This window comes from Dicentrarchus labrax, unplaced genomic scaffold (genome assembly GCF_905237075.1).
Source record: "Dicentrarchus labrax unplaced genomic scaffold, dlabrax2021, whole genome shotgun sequence".
NCBI classification, from domain to species: domain Eukaryota; kingdom Metazoa; phylum Chordata; class Actinopteri; family Moronidae; genus Dicentrarchus; species Dicentrarchus labrax.
The window spans coordinates 12,153,133-12,169,187 of record NW_026136715.1 but is presented as its reverse complement, the minus strand read 5'-3'; the positions used below and the strand labels follow the sequence as shown (position 1 = coordinate 12,169,187).

General features: G+C 45.5%; 1 protein-coding gene across 3 annotated transcripts in view; it reads left to right on the top strand.

Moving 5' to 3' along the window:
• Positions 1-16,055, top strand: part of zbtb46 (zinc finger and BTB domain containing 46) — a 58,887-nt gene that overhangs the window by 38,437 nt on the left and 4,395 nt on the right. The window contains exons 4-8 of one of the 3 annotated variants that reach the window (XM_051424733.1): positions 5,254-5,535; positions 10,249-10,571; positions 12,000-12,042; positions 12,149-12,274; positions 15,874-16,049. In XM_051424733.1, coding sequence (XP_051280693.1) covers positions 5,254-5,535; positions 10,249-10,571; positions 12,000-12,042; positions 12,149-12,274; positions 15,874-16,049 — 950 coding nt within the window. Of the gene's footprint in view, positions 1-5,253; positions 5,536-10,248; positions 10,572-11,999; positions 12,043-12,148; positions 14,937-15,873; positions 16,050-16,055 lie in introns of those variants that run through there. The other 2 variants (XM_051424731.1, XM_051424732.1) reach the window with 2 other exon arrangements.

Here is a 16,055-nt window from a genome sequence, read left to right as displayed (position 1 = left end):
TCTTGCTCATGCCTTTAACTGTATCTTTCCAATGTGTAGCATTAATTTCACACACACAACCACCGTTCTGAGAGCCTCGTTTTTGGGTGTCAAAAACGGCGGCAAAGTGTTGACAGTGGGCCAAAACGTAGAGAAAAAAAACATGCATTTTCAAATTTGGCTGGCTTACTGTAGACGCACTCTTACACGCTCACTTGCTCACCCCCACCGTCACTGCCCTCCCTCCCTCCCTCCCTCCCACAGCCTCTGTAACCTCCCCCTCACCTCTCCTCACTCACCCACCCACCCACACTCCATCACCCCACCGTCCACCTCTCACCCCACCACTCTTGCAATCGCTGTGCTCCTCTTCTCTCCTCTCCTCCCCTCCACCCACACTCTCTTTTTCTCTGAGCCCCCAGCAGTACCACCATCACCACCAGCACCAACATCTCTCTCTCTCTCTCTCTCTCTCTCTCTCTCTCTTCCCTGTCTTTTACCACTCTCTTCCCTCTGTCCCTCCCTCCTCTAAAGCCTTCAGGCTCTGCTTGATTTATGCTTGCCCTCCCTATCCACACACACCCCACCACCACCACCACCACCACCACCACCACCCACCCTTCCCTATCTCTCCTGGAGGTTGTGGCCCGGCTAGTCCCTAAAAACAACAGAGAGAGAGCAAGTGAGAGAGAGGAAGACCGAGAGAAAGAGAGAGACAGAGAGAATAACAACCTCTTTTACTTTCCATCCTCCCTCCTTTTTAACCCAGCATTTTTTTCATTCCCCTCTCCCACACTGCTTTTTAAATTGCCTCTGAATTCTTGAGCTGTTTTAGTGCCTCACTCCCCCTTCTCGGCTGAAATTACTTTTTTACCCTCTCAAACTCTGGCATGCTGAGGAAGCAAGTTCCACCTTCCCTCCCCTCTTTGTCCACTCGAGGACAAACACACACTAATCACATGTGGAGCTGTTTGTGAAAAAAAGGTGAAGGAGGGACTTGCATTTTCTCGTTTGGAAGCATGTCGCTGTAATGTCGCGTAGACAACAGTCTTGTGACAACATGGCTCTTGTAATGCCTTGTCCTTTTCAACCTCAGGCTGGCCGAGCCATTAACCAGGCCGACTTGGGGCAAGGCTTCTTTCTGTGTCTTTCTCTGTCACACACACACACACACACATACACACACAGACACAGACACACACACAAAGATACACAGTGAGAGAGTCTTTCTCTTTTGTTTGCACTCCCATACTCAAACATGCACACAAGCCCTACTTTCTTCTCTGACAGCTCTCTTGTGGTCGACAAGCCTCAGTAACTCGTTGCTTAACCACCCTGGACTTTTTTTCTCCATTGTGTTTGGCTACTGTCTCTGTTGATTTGAAGGCGTGGTGTGTGTATGTGTGTGTGTGTGTGTGTGTATGTGTGTGTGTGTGTGTGTGTGTGACCAGAGGTGTTAAAGGAGTGTGTCTATCAACAGCCAGGTCATATGTGCATACGCAAATAGTGGGTGTATCAATTTATGTTTATTCATCCATTTATTTATCAAAAACCTGTATTCTTGGAAAATATGAACTCCCTCACACAACAGTGTTTGGCTTCATTTAGAGGGGAAGGAGGCATTTGTTCACACACACACACACACACACACACACACACACACACACACACACACACACACACACACACACACACACACACACACACACAAACACAGACACACTCCTTGAGCATAATCAGAACAGAAGATCAGAGGTCAAACCGGGTCAGCTGACCCTTCCCTCCCTTTTCAGGCCTTCCCTCTCCTCCTCTTTACTGCGTCAAAGTGTGCTCTCTAATAACACAACTCCCCTTGTGAAACACACACACACTTCACTCAGATATACAGTGCAGCCTCCAACCACAGCACATAAAACTGTATCTTCTATCCATTAGCTGTAACTCTCTCAATGGATGATAAATGCAGTATCCCTCACAACGCATTTGAAGTATAGTTCAACACACACATCTTTTATTCCAAGGCAAGTCTTATTCCGCCTTTGCTTTTTTCCCACTCAAGCCCCCACATAGCTTGCAGCATCACTCACGCGTGCGCACACACACATAAACGCAAACACACACATGAACAAAGAGAACCACCATTTCCACATATTTGTCTCTCCTTTTAAAAGGGGGTTTTATTTAGCATAAATGTTGAAGCCAAGGGTGCTCGGCTACCATGGCAACCAAATTAAACGGAGGATCTCTTCAGAAAGCAGAAATCTAAATTATTCGGACTCTTTTATGAAGGGGAAAATGAAAATTCCCTTCACTGTACAGAGACCACTGCACTGTAAAGGCGAGAAGAAAGGAGGGGGAAAAAATGCTATTGTTTTTGTATCTGACCACGCAGTTCAAAGCCATATCCAATGCCATTGAAATTCATAGGTTGTCTCATGACAACAAGTACGTTAACACTCAGCATATGCACACAAAGGAATGATGTAACCCCGGTGTCTCTAAAACTCTGGATAAACCTATTGCCTCTGAAAGACACCACAATATGTGTGTCTACAAATCCTCAGCAAAACCCGGCACACGTATGATGAAATCCATAAGCTGCGTGCATGGGATTAGGTGCGACTGTTTCTGGTGTGGTAAATGATTTTATCTGTCGGAACAGGATGAGGTTTAAGTAACACACCAGCTATGCAGGGCCCGATAAAGCTTACATAAGTGAAGGAGGATTATGTAGTATATTCCGATTATTTGGCGCAGAAGCCTGTTTGTGGTCAGCTGAATACTAATTTCTAATATCTCACGCTTAGACTCGGAAATGTGGATAAATCCTCAGAAAGCAGGATACTGTAGCCTATATGTTGTATGGCGTGTCAGCTAGACATTGTGACTCCTTCTCTAATGTTTATAACACAGATATTAATTTCAGAAATGAATTTTGACTGTTGTGTGCGAGGAACTCACAAAGCAATTGCTTTTCCATAACTCTGCCATTGAATCTGCAGTGTGTGTGACTGAAGCATTGTTACTGTATGACTGTGAGGAGGGCGGACATGTTCCATCTGTAGATGCACGTGTCCAGGGGATGCTGGGAAAAGTGGTCAGGGGTCATTCACTCGTCCAATGAACAGATGAGTGGAGGGAGATGGGGGTCAGAGGTGACCCTCTTTTCTCTCTCTCCCCTTCGCTTCCTCTCCTTCCATTTGTCTGCCTCTCCTTTCTCCACATACGTGTACATGTGTGTGTTTGTGTGTGTGTGTTTGTTGTTGGCCCACAGCAGATCTATGTTATTGATTGACTCCTGTGGCTGCTGGGCTGCCCACTGAAGGAGGGGGCAGAGCTCTAATGAATTCCTGCACCTCATGCCCCTTGCGCCAACCCCTACACCCCCTCCTTAATTAACTTTGTGTGTGTTTGTGTGTGTGTGTGTGTGTGTGTGTGTGTGTGCTGGGGCGGGGGTGTGCGTGGATGTATGCGTGTGTGTTTTGTGTGTATCTTCCTCCACAGCTCAACACCCCCGCTTCTACACTCCCCTGCCTTTTTTTTCTTTCTTTCTTTCTTTCTCTTTCTGTCTTTGCCTCCTGTCTTCTTTTCTTCGTTCCTCCTACTTTATCTCCTCTTTTTATATCTTCCTCTGTGTCTGCTAGTAGTATCATGGCCGCTGATTACTTCGTATGTATGTCACTCTTATCTCTTGCGTCCCATCTCCCCCCTCCCGTCCTTAATATCTCACTCATATCTCTACACCTTTCAGATCTATGCTTGTGCAACCATGCATACAGAGCATGTATCCGTCCATCGGATCTGTGATAATTTATCTATACTGAGCATGAAAAATGACTGACAGTGTGTGTGTGTGTGTGTGTGTGTGTGTGTGTGTGTGTGTGTGTGTGTGTGTGTGTGTGTGTGTGACAGAGTGGTCAACATTGACCCAGTAGGCTGTGAAGAGGCTGTATACCCATCGGTATTCCAGACGTGGAGGCAAACTACTGTCTCTGTCACCTTGACTCCCCCTGCAGCAGATGAGCGCTGGGCTGCACAGGAAACACTTAGCACTACCTGACTGTAGTTAAAATGGACAACGGGGCTATTTTGTTCTCTTGCTCCATTTGTATTTTTCCACTCTTTTCCTTCTCCCTTGCTTTTTCCACTCGTTTATGTTCTCCGTGCCCCCGCATCACCCCTGTTTCTTGTCTTCACTTTGTTTGTTCCCCATTAGCTTTAAGTGTGATTTCAGCTGTCACTGCATGGGCTTTGTGGAATGGTATACTTATATATTAGGATGTCAGAAGGTTTCTGTCCAGAACAATCACACATAATTATGCACACACTCCCCCCCTTGGGGTAACTCACAAGTCTGCATTAGCACACAGAAGTCTGTGTGTGTTTGGTTTAGGTGTAGACAAGGCGTTCTTTCAAAGTCTTTAAGCCTGTGATGTGCGTGGTGTGTATTTTTGTCTAAGTCTTTGTTGGAAAAAGCAACCTGTCATCAGTTAAATGTCAATTAGGAGGCAATGAAAGTGTGTTTTTGTGTCCGTATTTGCGTGTTTGTAAGTGTGTCTCTGTGTTGAACGGAGCTGTCGTCAGCAGTGTGGTCTGACAGTCTTGTAGATCTACAGTGGAACCTCCAGCGACATGTCTACTGCTGACAGCTTCTCTACACACTCTGCTTTCAACGACACTGACGGCTAAACACACCCATGCAGACATAACGCACACACACACATACTCACCACGTCTGTGTCTGCCTTTCTCTCTCTCGCTGTCTCCTTATGATCTCCCTGTATTTTTGTTGACTGGTGATGATGAGGTATGTTAGGGAGTTGAGGAGAGAGAGGGATGATTCAGAGCGGTGACGTGTTCGTAGTTGCTACCGAAAACACTGGGTGTAAACGATGACTCGGCTGAGAGGTTTGAAAGAATTGGTTTAATATGGTGTTTTGGGTTTTTTTTGTATCTTCGCTCAAGCTGCTATCACTGTCAGGTGAAATCTTTAAATGACAAAATGATAACTATTCAAGTACAATGTTAGGTTTGACCACCATCCCTTTTCATCCCCTCTGACAGGCATTCACAAAACCAAGAGAGGCAGGATTTTCATCCTATAGAGAAGCATTTAATCCCTCAAATGACGTTAAAACATTGCTGTGTGAAATGAGTCATTGTCCTTTACCACCTACTTAAATTTCTCTGCTTTAGTTTTATGTTGTTTTAAAAACCATTATGTCAGTCAATGATGGAGTCTAACCCATCTTCTGTTATTTCATCTCTATTCAGGGGCAGACGTGACCGAACCCAACAGCTCAGACAGCCGTGGCGAACGCCTCGACTTCTTCCTCAAACAGGAAGAGGCTCTTACCACAGAGCCCAGCTATCTGGGCCCCAACGAATCGGAGGAGGCGGGGGGTGGAGCCGGGGGTGGAACAATCTCATCTGTAGCCAATCTGAAGGCGGCGCTGATGAGTAAGAACAGCCTGCTTTCACTGCGGGCTGAGATGATGGGAGATGATAACCCCTTGCTGTACGAGTACCTGCCCAAAGGAGGACACTCCCTGTCTTGTAAGTCACTATTTACTAACACTGCACTCACACTGACTGTTACACACACACACACACCCACACACCCAGCAAGCCACACTCTTCATTATAACTTACAACTTGGGTATACACAAACTGCTTCGCCTCTGCTAGTGTATTTTTGAGTACCTGCTCGTGTGGTCACCTGTGAGACATAAAACATACAGGCTTGACCGCTTTTGACATGAGTATCCTCTTCCTCTGCAGAGTATTTTCCCTCATCAGCCACTGTATTTGGATGACTCTGAATGCATGCGTGTGTGTGTGTGTGTGTGTGTGTGTGTGTGTGTGTGTGTGTGTGTGTGTGTGTGTGTGTGTGTGTGTGTGTATGTGGTGCCACTTCAGTGTGTAAAGGGTTTGTGTGGCAATGCCAGTGATGACTAGTCAGCGGTGACTCAGTGAGAGAACATTTTGCTGGGATCGCTCTCGCTGTCGTGAGAAAATTTGTTTGGTTTTATGTGACAGTTCCTTTGTGCGTATCAGTGGGTCTACTGCTGTATTTTCACAGCAGCAAAATAACACAACAGAACTGCAGCAAATGTTCAGATATTATTTACTTAGTGTATTCCAGCATCAATAATGGTGAAGCGATTTGCTCTGCTCGATGACGGCACAAACCTCTACATCCTGTTAAAAGCACCTTCAAAATAAGTAGTATTTTTAAAATTGTATCCCTAAAAAAACTGTGAAACATTACATTTTGATAGAGAAATGTGATGTCAAATGAGATAAAATAGAATAAACAGACTGGAAATATGTTAAGTAAGTGTTAATTTTTTGCCATTGTGCATGAGTGTGCAACCTCAACCTTAACCTTAAAAGTTTTAAGCTTATGTGCGTTAAGCTTCCAACATCCTTCCTCTTCTCTTTGTCTGAGTATCTCACCGCATAAGGAGTAAAAGAACTTAAATCTGCCAAATCTTTTACTTACCTTACAATAAAAAAAAATTCTAATCATATCAATATTATATGTCCTTATTTGTGCTTAGTTTGCCCACGTTAGCAAGAGAGATTTTTTTCTTCATTCAGTCAGTTTTTTTGCCTTCAGTGAGGGTGTTAAACTGTCAGTGTGTCTACATGTGTGTATCTCCCTGTGTGTGCCGGTGTGAGTGTATATTTGCTTGAGTCCATGTCCGCGTGGGCACATTTGTGTGTGTGTGCGCAACTCGTGTGTTTGTGTTTCTTTGCTTTTACTGGCTAGTAATTGGATCTTTTGTCCCTAGTTCTGCCTGTCTTTGTGAGCGGAAGAAAAGCAAAGGAAGGGTACAACTCCAAGCCTAGTCGTGCCTTTTGAGTTGAGCCCCACTCACCTACAAAATAAAAGACAGGGCCAAGACTGAATAGACCAACACACAAGTTTGCAGTACCACATTCGTGCTCGCAAACGCACGTCACATCACATCACCCCTTTTGTGCAAGTGTTAAGTGTGTGGGATTGAGATGTTTCTGTTGGCTTAAAGAGGAGAATCAGATGCTGTCACAGCACAGATAGACAGCCTCACAAGCTCCAGAAAAGAGAAGAAGCGGCTTTTTGATACACACTCACGCTTAACAAATACACCCAGCCTTGACTATATGAATAGGAAATTTGGAGAATTCAGAGAATGTTAATCATTTGCTCGCTGCATAGAAAGAAACACATGTTGAATGAGTCTTATAGCTGTGTTTTAGTTGTCACCCAAGAAACCTCAAGGAGGTTTTTGGTTAGCCAAACCCTATTTTGAATTCCCTACACAATAGGGTTTGGGGAAATGGGCTTGTCAAGATGGCCAACTACCTCCCCTCCCTCCCCTGGTGTGTCCCTGTGTCTAAATGAGGACCGAAAATAAACAAACACTGTACCTCAGATTGCTGGGCGGAGGATAAGTCGGCGTGGTTTGACAGATCGCTGCTCCCTTCCTCCTTCCCTCCACTCAGCCCCATTTCCCCCTCCTCCTGTTCTCCTCCCTGCTTCTCCTTCACCCCTGCTTAACATCCTTCCTGTCCTTTTTTCCCTCCTGTACTCCCCCTCACGCCACCCATCCCTCCCTCCTTCTCTCCATCTATTTCTCCTTCACCCCTCCTTAACACTCATCCCTCACACTCTCCATCGCTCCCTCCCCTTCTGGCCGGCTCCCGCAGTTTCTCCTTATTTGTCTCCCTCCTGTCTCTTTCCCCCTCTTTTACTTCGGCTGTGGAGCATCAAAGTATGTTGGTTTAAAATCCTGGGAAAGTATTGATCTAGGCAGAGAGGAGGTAAAGCAAGGTCACCTGGCCCAATTCAAGAGAGACCACTGAGTATCAGCAAAAGGCCTTGACTTAGAGCTCCCCTCCCTCCCTCTCCCTATTTCTCTCCTTCTCTCTTTTCTGTATAATTGACTGTTTAATAAAACATGTTTCTCCTAAAGATTCATACATTCAAAATCGGGCCAAACTGAGAATCAATGTTCTACAGTTTAACCACTGAATACCTCTTTCCTCTTTACATTTAGCTATTCAAACTGATCCAACTGCACCTTGTTGCCAGGGCTTGCGATTCAAACGCACAGCTCCTCCCTTTGCTATCCTTTGCATTGGGTCATGGACTACATCGTCCTAGCATATGGAATACCAAAATACAGTGGAACCCGTCTGTATGTCAATCAGCCTCCTGAATCCAATTAAGATCATTGGGATTTGGCCCCGCTACCCCTTTGTGCGTCAGACAATCAATGCCAGACTGTGGATTTTGCCGGACCATCCCCGCGCACCTGTCCACACTGCCATCGCGTTCCGGCTGTAAAGAACATCCAATTAACTATGGGGATCATACTGACATTATTGAACTTTTCTCTCCACTGCCTGCTCTCATCACTTCACATCTACTTTTGAAAATTGACTCACCCTGTACTGTAGCTCCCGGTGGCTCCATAGCTACTCTCCAGAGGTTTTATGATTTTTATTTATGATTGTTTTGTATTTTGTCCATCTGGTGCAAGAGCCTTCTCAGATAAAAAATGCGGGTCCTATATGGCAATGGCATACCCTCTGCCTCCTTTTTTTTTTCTCAATTCAAAGTTATCAACACAAGAGATGGTAATAACTTTCAATGTTCTTTTGGAACTTTCCATTAAAGGTCACCTTTACTTTATTACAAACTTTTTGGAATTGCTGGCCCTTTCCAAACATCTCTTGTCTCCTTCCATCACAGTTCTTAAAACTGTCCAGAGGTTATTTCTAACAGGGCCATGAAGTCATGAAGAACCCTAATCCTATCTGGCCATTTCCTTCCTAACAGACTTACCAAGTTTAAGTTGATTAGCTATTGGCAAACTGGTCAGTCACCTTACAGTAATTGCTTCCCTAAAGTCTAAACAGACCTAAAAGCTCTTCACCCCATTGTGATCATAGGTGGAGAGGAGGACACCAGGTTGTATTTTAGTTCCTCTACAGTCATTCTGTGTTTAAGTAATTTAGTTATTCTACCTTCATGTATTTTCTTATTTCCATTTCTTTTGCTCTTGCTGCTGTGCAGTGAGTCAGCCTGCTGTTATTTGTATTCTTTACAGCTTGCCAGACACGACTGCAATATTAAACTCAGTGAGACAAGATTGCAAAAATTATAGTCGTATGTTGGAATTCTTCAAGAGGCTTGAACCTAGACTGTTAAACCCAGTCGACGTAGTTATTCCATGATAGTGCTCTCCTAAGAAGTGTCCGCTGCCAGAACACCATTTGTTAATGAGCTGCTCCCTCTCACCTGTAGCTCATCCCTTTACTCTCTGTCTCCATTTCCTTCTTAATGTTGTTCCTCCCGTCACTGCCGGGGGTGGGGAAGAGGAGATGGGGAGTTAAGCATTTGTGTGTGTTCTCAGTAAGTGGGAGTGGGGAGTGTCGGGCGCGGTAGCTTAACATTCCAGGAATCCGTCCACGGTCGAGCCTCATGGTTGTGTGATTCTGTCCGTTGTGCAGAGGAGGGCAATGAATGGCTAACCCACTGCATAACTCTGGAGACATTCCCCAAAACACTGCCCACACTCGCACATACTCGTATACGCACACACACTAACGAGAATAACCTGCACATTATACTTTGATTCATATCACTGTAAGAAAAAGAGATGCACTCTCAGCACCAGCTAATGGCGATATTAATGTAGCAGAAAAAAAGCTTCTGTGTGAATAGTTATGGAGAGTGAAATGCTCTGTAGGAAATTTTAAATTCTTTATCCGACGTGCCTTAACTTGTTGCTGGTAAACATCTTACATGGTCGATGTAGTCGTCCTTTACCCTGCGTGCACAAAAAGTCTTCACTTGAACTGCAAGATGGCTCCTCTCCAAAACAATCTCCCTCCACGCTACAGAGGATCCTCAAGCCCTCTCCTTATATGCATTTTACTCGCTCACACAGCACATGCACACTCTCTCACAAAACACACACACACTGCCATCCTCTGCGCACGCATGTGGGTGGAAGGAGAAGGAGAGCAGAGGAGCGAAAGAAAAAGAGAGAGAAAGAGAGAAGAGAAGCCCTAACCCTTTCCCCTCGGCTGGTGGAAAGTGAAACTTCAGAGTTTTTCTTCCTCCCCCTCTCCATAGTGTTTGATAGTGTAGCACTGGCAGCCTCTGTGTGCCCCCCTGCCCACTCTCTCCCGTTGTGTTCTGGTGGCCAGCTGCTAGCAGAGTTGCAGTTGTACGTGAGTGGGTGGGTGAGACTCGTTTCCTGTGCTCCTCAGGGCTCCGCTCCAACAACTACTGCAGCACGCTCCGGCCAGGGGCCACAGGGGCCACTATTCATAACAAACAGGGGGCTGGCTCCTCTCCTCCTCCTCCTCCTCTTCCTCTTCTTCCTCCTCATCTTCCACCATCACCACCACTACCGCCATCATCAACATCAGCATACTGCCCACCCACTCCACCCACGCCACTGCACCCCTCTGAGCCTCGGCCCCTGGAGGCCCCCGGTCTGCGGGCTGGGGCACCCCCACTGCGCTCAGAAGGGTTGGACATGGAAGTGGAAGAGGCCCCTCAGGGCCCGGAGCCCTCCACCCTGGTTGAGGTAAGCACACAGAGCCTGGCTCATCTCCAGGGCGGAGGCTGTTCTCTGGGTACTGCTCCTCCAGTCAGATAAAAGTTTGTGAGAGTGAGTGGAGAGAAGCGTCCAGGGGGCAGCTTCACCCTGTTTCTGCAAATGCACTAAGGGGGGTTGAGGTGATGGAGAATAGAAAGTAACCGCTGATATGGTGGGAGGGTGGGGCTATGGGTTTTTATGAGGAGAAGTGGAGGTTAATGGGGTTATTTTTCATCATTGAAAAGTCTTTTTTTATACACGAGTACATCATCTCTCAACCCCTCTGCCTGTATCTCATTCTCTATGTGGAATCTGGTATATTTCCTTTCTACACTCTGAGAAGAAACACTGTTTTCTTTTGTTTGTCTTTATTTTCTGTATGCTTTGTTTGCTTTTCTCTTCCTTTCAGATTTTTAATATAGCTAGACCCAAACTCAGCGTCAAGCCAAGAGTCTTTGCTCAGCATTAGTAGTAATGTAGTTTATAGTGGTTACATTAGAGATGACACATCTAGTCACAATGGCAGCGCATGCTTAGAGATGGGAGATAACGGGCAAGGTAGTGAGATGAGACTGAGTAGAATCAATACAAGTAGACAATGAGAGGTTTGCTCTCGCAGCCCAGGAAATTGTTTGTTCTATTCCGTGTGTGTGTGTGTGTGTGTGTGTGTGTGTGTGTGTGTGTGTGTGTGTGTGTGTGTGTGTGTGGGCGTGTGTGTGAGCATGGCAGTATGAGCATGTGTGGATGTGAGTTTTGTGCCAGTCCGTTTGTGTATGCTGGTGAGCATTTAGGAGCAGCATTTGATTTCAGTGGACCTGCCTCCCAACAAGCCTCCCTATCTCTACGGACAAGCCATCTGTTTGCCCAGTGCATGGTGTTCTGTTCTTAGAGAGGAGGAGGAGGAGGAGGAGGAGGAGGAGGAGGAGGAGGAGGAGTGTAAGGGCCGAGGAAATGGGTGGGGGTGAAGGAATGGCAGGAGTATGCAGTAGATGGAGAAAATATAGAATTTAGATGGGATGTAGATGAGAGAAAAGAGAGGGGACAGGTGTTTGGTGCACCTTGCTAACACCCAAAGGGGGTGTTGAGTGTATGAGTATGAGGCGGATGATATAATGAGTACTGTAGATCAGCGTAACTGCTTATTCTGTCTCATAGGACAGCTCTAGCATCCAGGAGCTGTCAGCTATGTGTTTTCTGTGTTTGCTTGCTAATCTTTAACAATTTATGTGTCATTTCTCTTCTTATTTTAAAAACCTTTCTGTTTTCATGTCTTTATTCCTCTGTTTCTCACGTGTGAAAAAAGGTTGACTTCACAGCTTGTCTCACCTGCCTGCCTCCTGCATGCCCAGACAACATTCCATACAGACCGTATAAATGTGTGTGTGTGTGACATAACGGGATGTTTTGTGCTTACAGGAGGGTGTAAAAGACAAAGACGACATGAAGGAATACAACACAGGTATGGTTAGGGTTTTCAAAGTTGTCAGGTGTAGATAACTTTAGAGAAAGCATCTTTAGTACCTTATCTATTTCTCTCACTTTCACTCTCCTTCTTGCTATCTCAGCCTTGGAAGGTGACCAGTCTCCTGTCGAGAGGGATCAGATGGGCGAAGAGAGCTGGGCTGGTGGCTTGACTGTGCCTGCGTCAGTGTCCGTGGCTGGCAGAGGGACTAAAGGGCTGAGGGTACTAGGCGAAGAGGTTGGGTCAGGGAAAATATTTCTGCCAGAGCCTGGTGCCTGGCCCTCACAGGGGTTCCCCTGCTCCCTGTGCAAACGGCTGTTCAGCAACCTGGAGCATCTCAGGGAACATGAGTACCGCCACACCCTGTCTTTGATGGCCTTCTCCCTGGACTGGCCGAGCATGCAGGGTCCGCATCGCCAACCTACCCAGCCCCATCACCAGCCACAATCCCAGCCTCTCCGCTTCCACCAGTCTCTCTACCGCCCTACAGTGGCCGAGCCAATGCCGGCACGTTACCTCTGCTCCCATTGCCCCGCCAGCTTCACCCTCAAATCCAATGCAGACCGACACGAGAAGACCATCCACTTCAAGAAGAAGTTAATGCAGTGTGTTTACTGTCTGAAACATTTCAGAGACCGCACAGACCTGCACAGGCACCTGTCTTCTGTTCACTCCAAAGAGAGAGGGCACACCTGTCCTGCCTGTGCCAAGGCTTTTAGCACCCAGAAAAACCTGGCGACACATGTTAAAGTGTGCTGCCAGGTGGGGTCAGTGCCAGGAGCGATACTGGGAGGCAGCACTGGGATGGAAATGTCTCAGACTGGGGTTATAGATTCACTGTGGCGGCTTTCTCAAGAGATGAAAGTTGACAATCATAATATCAGTATTAATGTGGAAAACTGAGACTGGAGGATCTAGAGGCTGCAGGCTTATGTACACACATTCATACCCATCAATTAGCAGCGTATCTTCACATGTGCTGTACGTTCATGCCAAAAATGCTCTGGGGTGTCATTGCACTTAGAAGGAAGAGTTCCTGGTTCCTAAAATCAAACGTCTGTCGACATGATTATAAATACCTAGGGATACTTTATTCCATTTTTTTTTTACAAACTTGTTAAATTTTATGTGATTAAATAATTTTTTAAAAGGCGATTTAACTTGAATTGACAGCTTACATGTCAACAATGCACGATTGCTATGCAAAGCTGATCTGTTTAAACAACTGACTGACACTATATCTAGAACAAATGATCTTTTAATTATCTTTAGGTTGTAAATAGTTTGAGTGTGCACTTATTGGACCCATGAACAGGTGAATTACTTTCCGTTGCGGTGCCGGGTGGAGAGACGAGTGGGGTGTCTTTCCGCCTCTCAGACCTCAACTACTTGTCTGGCTCTCTGTCGCCAGTCACCAGTCTGACTAAACTCTTCTCTCCTTTTTAGGCAGAGAGATCTTTATCTTTGTGTCCACCCCTGCATTACGGGCACAAAGACACTCAGACACAGTTCATATCTGCCAGGCTTCCGTGTGGCTCACAGCACACGCAACCACACCACCTGCAGGAACTTTGTAGAATAGCAGCATGAGAGCAGAATTAAGACAGATCAGATTATTTCTGTTGCCAGTGGTAGTGCACTTCACCAAATATTAAAAAGTTCCAGACAACTTTATATACAAAAACCATTGTGGTTGCGTTTCTTTACACTCTAACTCAAAGAAAAATGAAGTAATTCTATCACAGGTCCACCTCCACTGGACACGTAAAAGCTTGTCCTCAGTCATACATGATTACCTTCAGTCATTGCTGTCAGATCAGTGCAGATGGAGGGGATGTGCCGAACGAGACAAAGCCAGCTAAAACAATAGGCCAGTCGCAGCTCAGATGGGGGTTGGGTGGTGTCATTTTCTCTCTATGTGTCCATCTCCTCTGTCCCAGATCTGTAAGTCTTCTAGTGGCTGAGTGTGGCTGGAGCTGGACAGTAATTGCTCCTTCACGGCACCGGCCCTTCTTAACCCCTGACCCTTCATCTGAAGAGGAAGTTGGGACTGAGGGGCAGATGCCCTTTTTAAACCAGATGAGTTTAGTGATGTCAGTGCTACAGACAGATAATGGTGTGGTTGTGCGTACAAGCTGGAAAATGGGGGATCAAAGAAGACAAGTGAGAAAAATGCAGGGGAGGGAATAAGGGAGATGGTGACAGAGTTATGTGGAGGGTGCTGTAGAGCCGGAGCAGAGCCGCAGTATATTGAAATCAGCATGAACACTGAACACTGAAAATCATTGCTGAAGTAAATTCACACCAGTTTCTGCCAAACCCTGCAACTATAAACCAAGATATTTTCTTGATGCAGGCCCAGTTGTAAATGATTATTGTGTGCATCCAAACTGTGAATTCCATACCCAAAGGGAAGACATCCACCTGTGTTTCCCTCTAATGTCCCAACACATAGAACAGTCATTTCTATGTGCTAAGCAAAAGCAGAACTTGTGTCTATTGGGAATATATCCCCTTGCTGTTGAATATACACACAGGGAACTCCCAAATGCCAAATCCTTTCTAATACAAAATCCCATTTCTCAGGTAGCACACTCTGTCCTAGCCAGCAGCTGAAACCGACTGGCAGGCTCAGAGAAGTCAGGAACTAATCAGGAACTCTGCAGAGCCAACCACTGAGGAATAATGGCAAATGCTGTACGGCTGTTGTGTGGCGTTTTTTGAGTTTGAACATGTGTTGCTGTAAATATTGAAAGATATTTCATTCTAGATTATGAATTTTTCTCACTAAACAAAAACTTATGTACTGTACACATGTACTTTTCTAAACAGAATAACATTCTGCTTGTAGTTTTTATGCTGTAATTAAACAGTGATGGAAAATGTGAAAACTTCTCTGTAGTTTTTAATCTTTTATCTATGTGTCATGCACACATTCACACAATCACAATATTCCTTTCTTTGTCTTTTTTTGCATTTTAACTTGCCGCTCTTAACAAATGTAAATAAGATGCTGTTATGCAGTTGATCTGTACTTGCATGTTTTTGTGCTGTGGAGTGTTTAATCAGAGCCGAAGTCACTTTGCAGATGGAGGTAATTATATTATATCACTTAAAGCTTATAACCCTCAATGTGTGTTTGACCCCCCCCCCCCCCTTTATGAACAGTAGAGGTGTACAGTAGTAGTGTGTATTGTGCTTGTCATAAATCCAGTCTTGATCTCTCATGGTCATACACCCTATGCCTTGACTGTTAAGTTTCTCATATACACGCACAACCACACACACACAGAGACACACACAATCTGTTTACTTGGATGCCCTTCACCTGGCTTAACTACCATTTAAGTCTAGACCTTGAGATAATTGACTTACCAGACGTACAAGATACACAAGATTGGGACATGGTATTAACATTAGTTGTTTTTATTTTTATTTTTTTTGCTGAAGCCTCCCTTTGTGTGTGTGATTTCATTTCCCTACCTTCTTGTCATTGTCTGTGTTTGTCTTTCTGTCTGTGTTTTTGCTGTCCATAGCGGAGACCTTCTAGAGCAACTAAGGCAGACTGACTGTTGTGTCGTGTTTATAGTATCTCTTTGCCTTTATTGCTTTAGTATGGAGGAAGAGCTGTTGCCAGGGCAACAGTAGCTTTGACTGGGATTGGGGTGGCCATGGGAATTGATGGTACATTTCTAGACCATGCCGCTAATTAAATGTAATAACTGAAAAGTGACGTCTCGGTTTATTTAAACGAGCTTCATTCAACTCTAATCTTTTTTTCCCTTCTTTTCTTCTCTCCACCACCCCTCCCTCCTTATGTCTCTACAGTGAATGACTTCACCGTGATCCGTAAAAAGTTCAAGTGCCCCTACTGCAGTTTCTCTGCTATGCACCAGTGCATCCTAAAGAGGCACATGCGCTCCCACACTGGTGAGAGGCCCTACCCCTGTGAAATCTGTGGCAAGAAGTTCACCAGAAGGGAGCACATGAAGAGGCACACACTGGTGAGT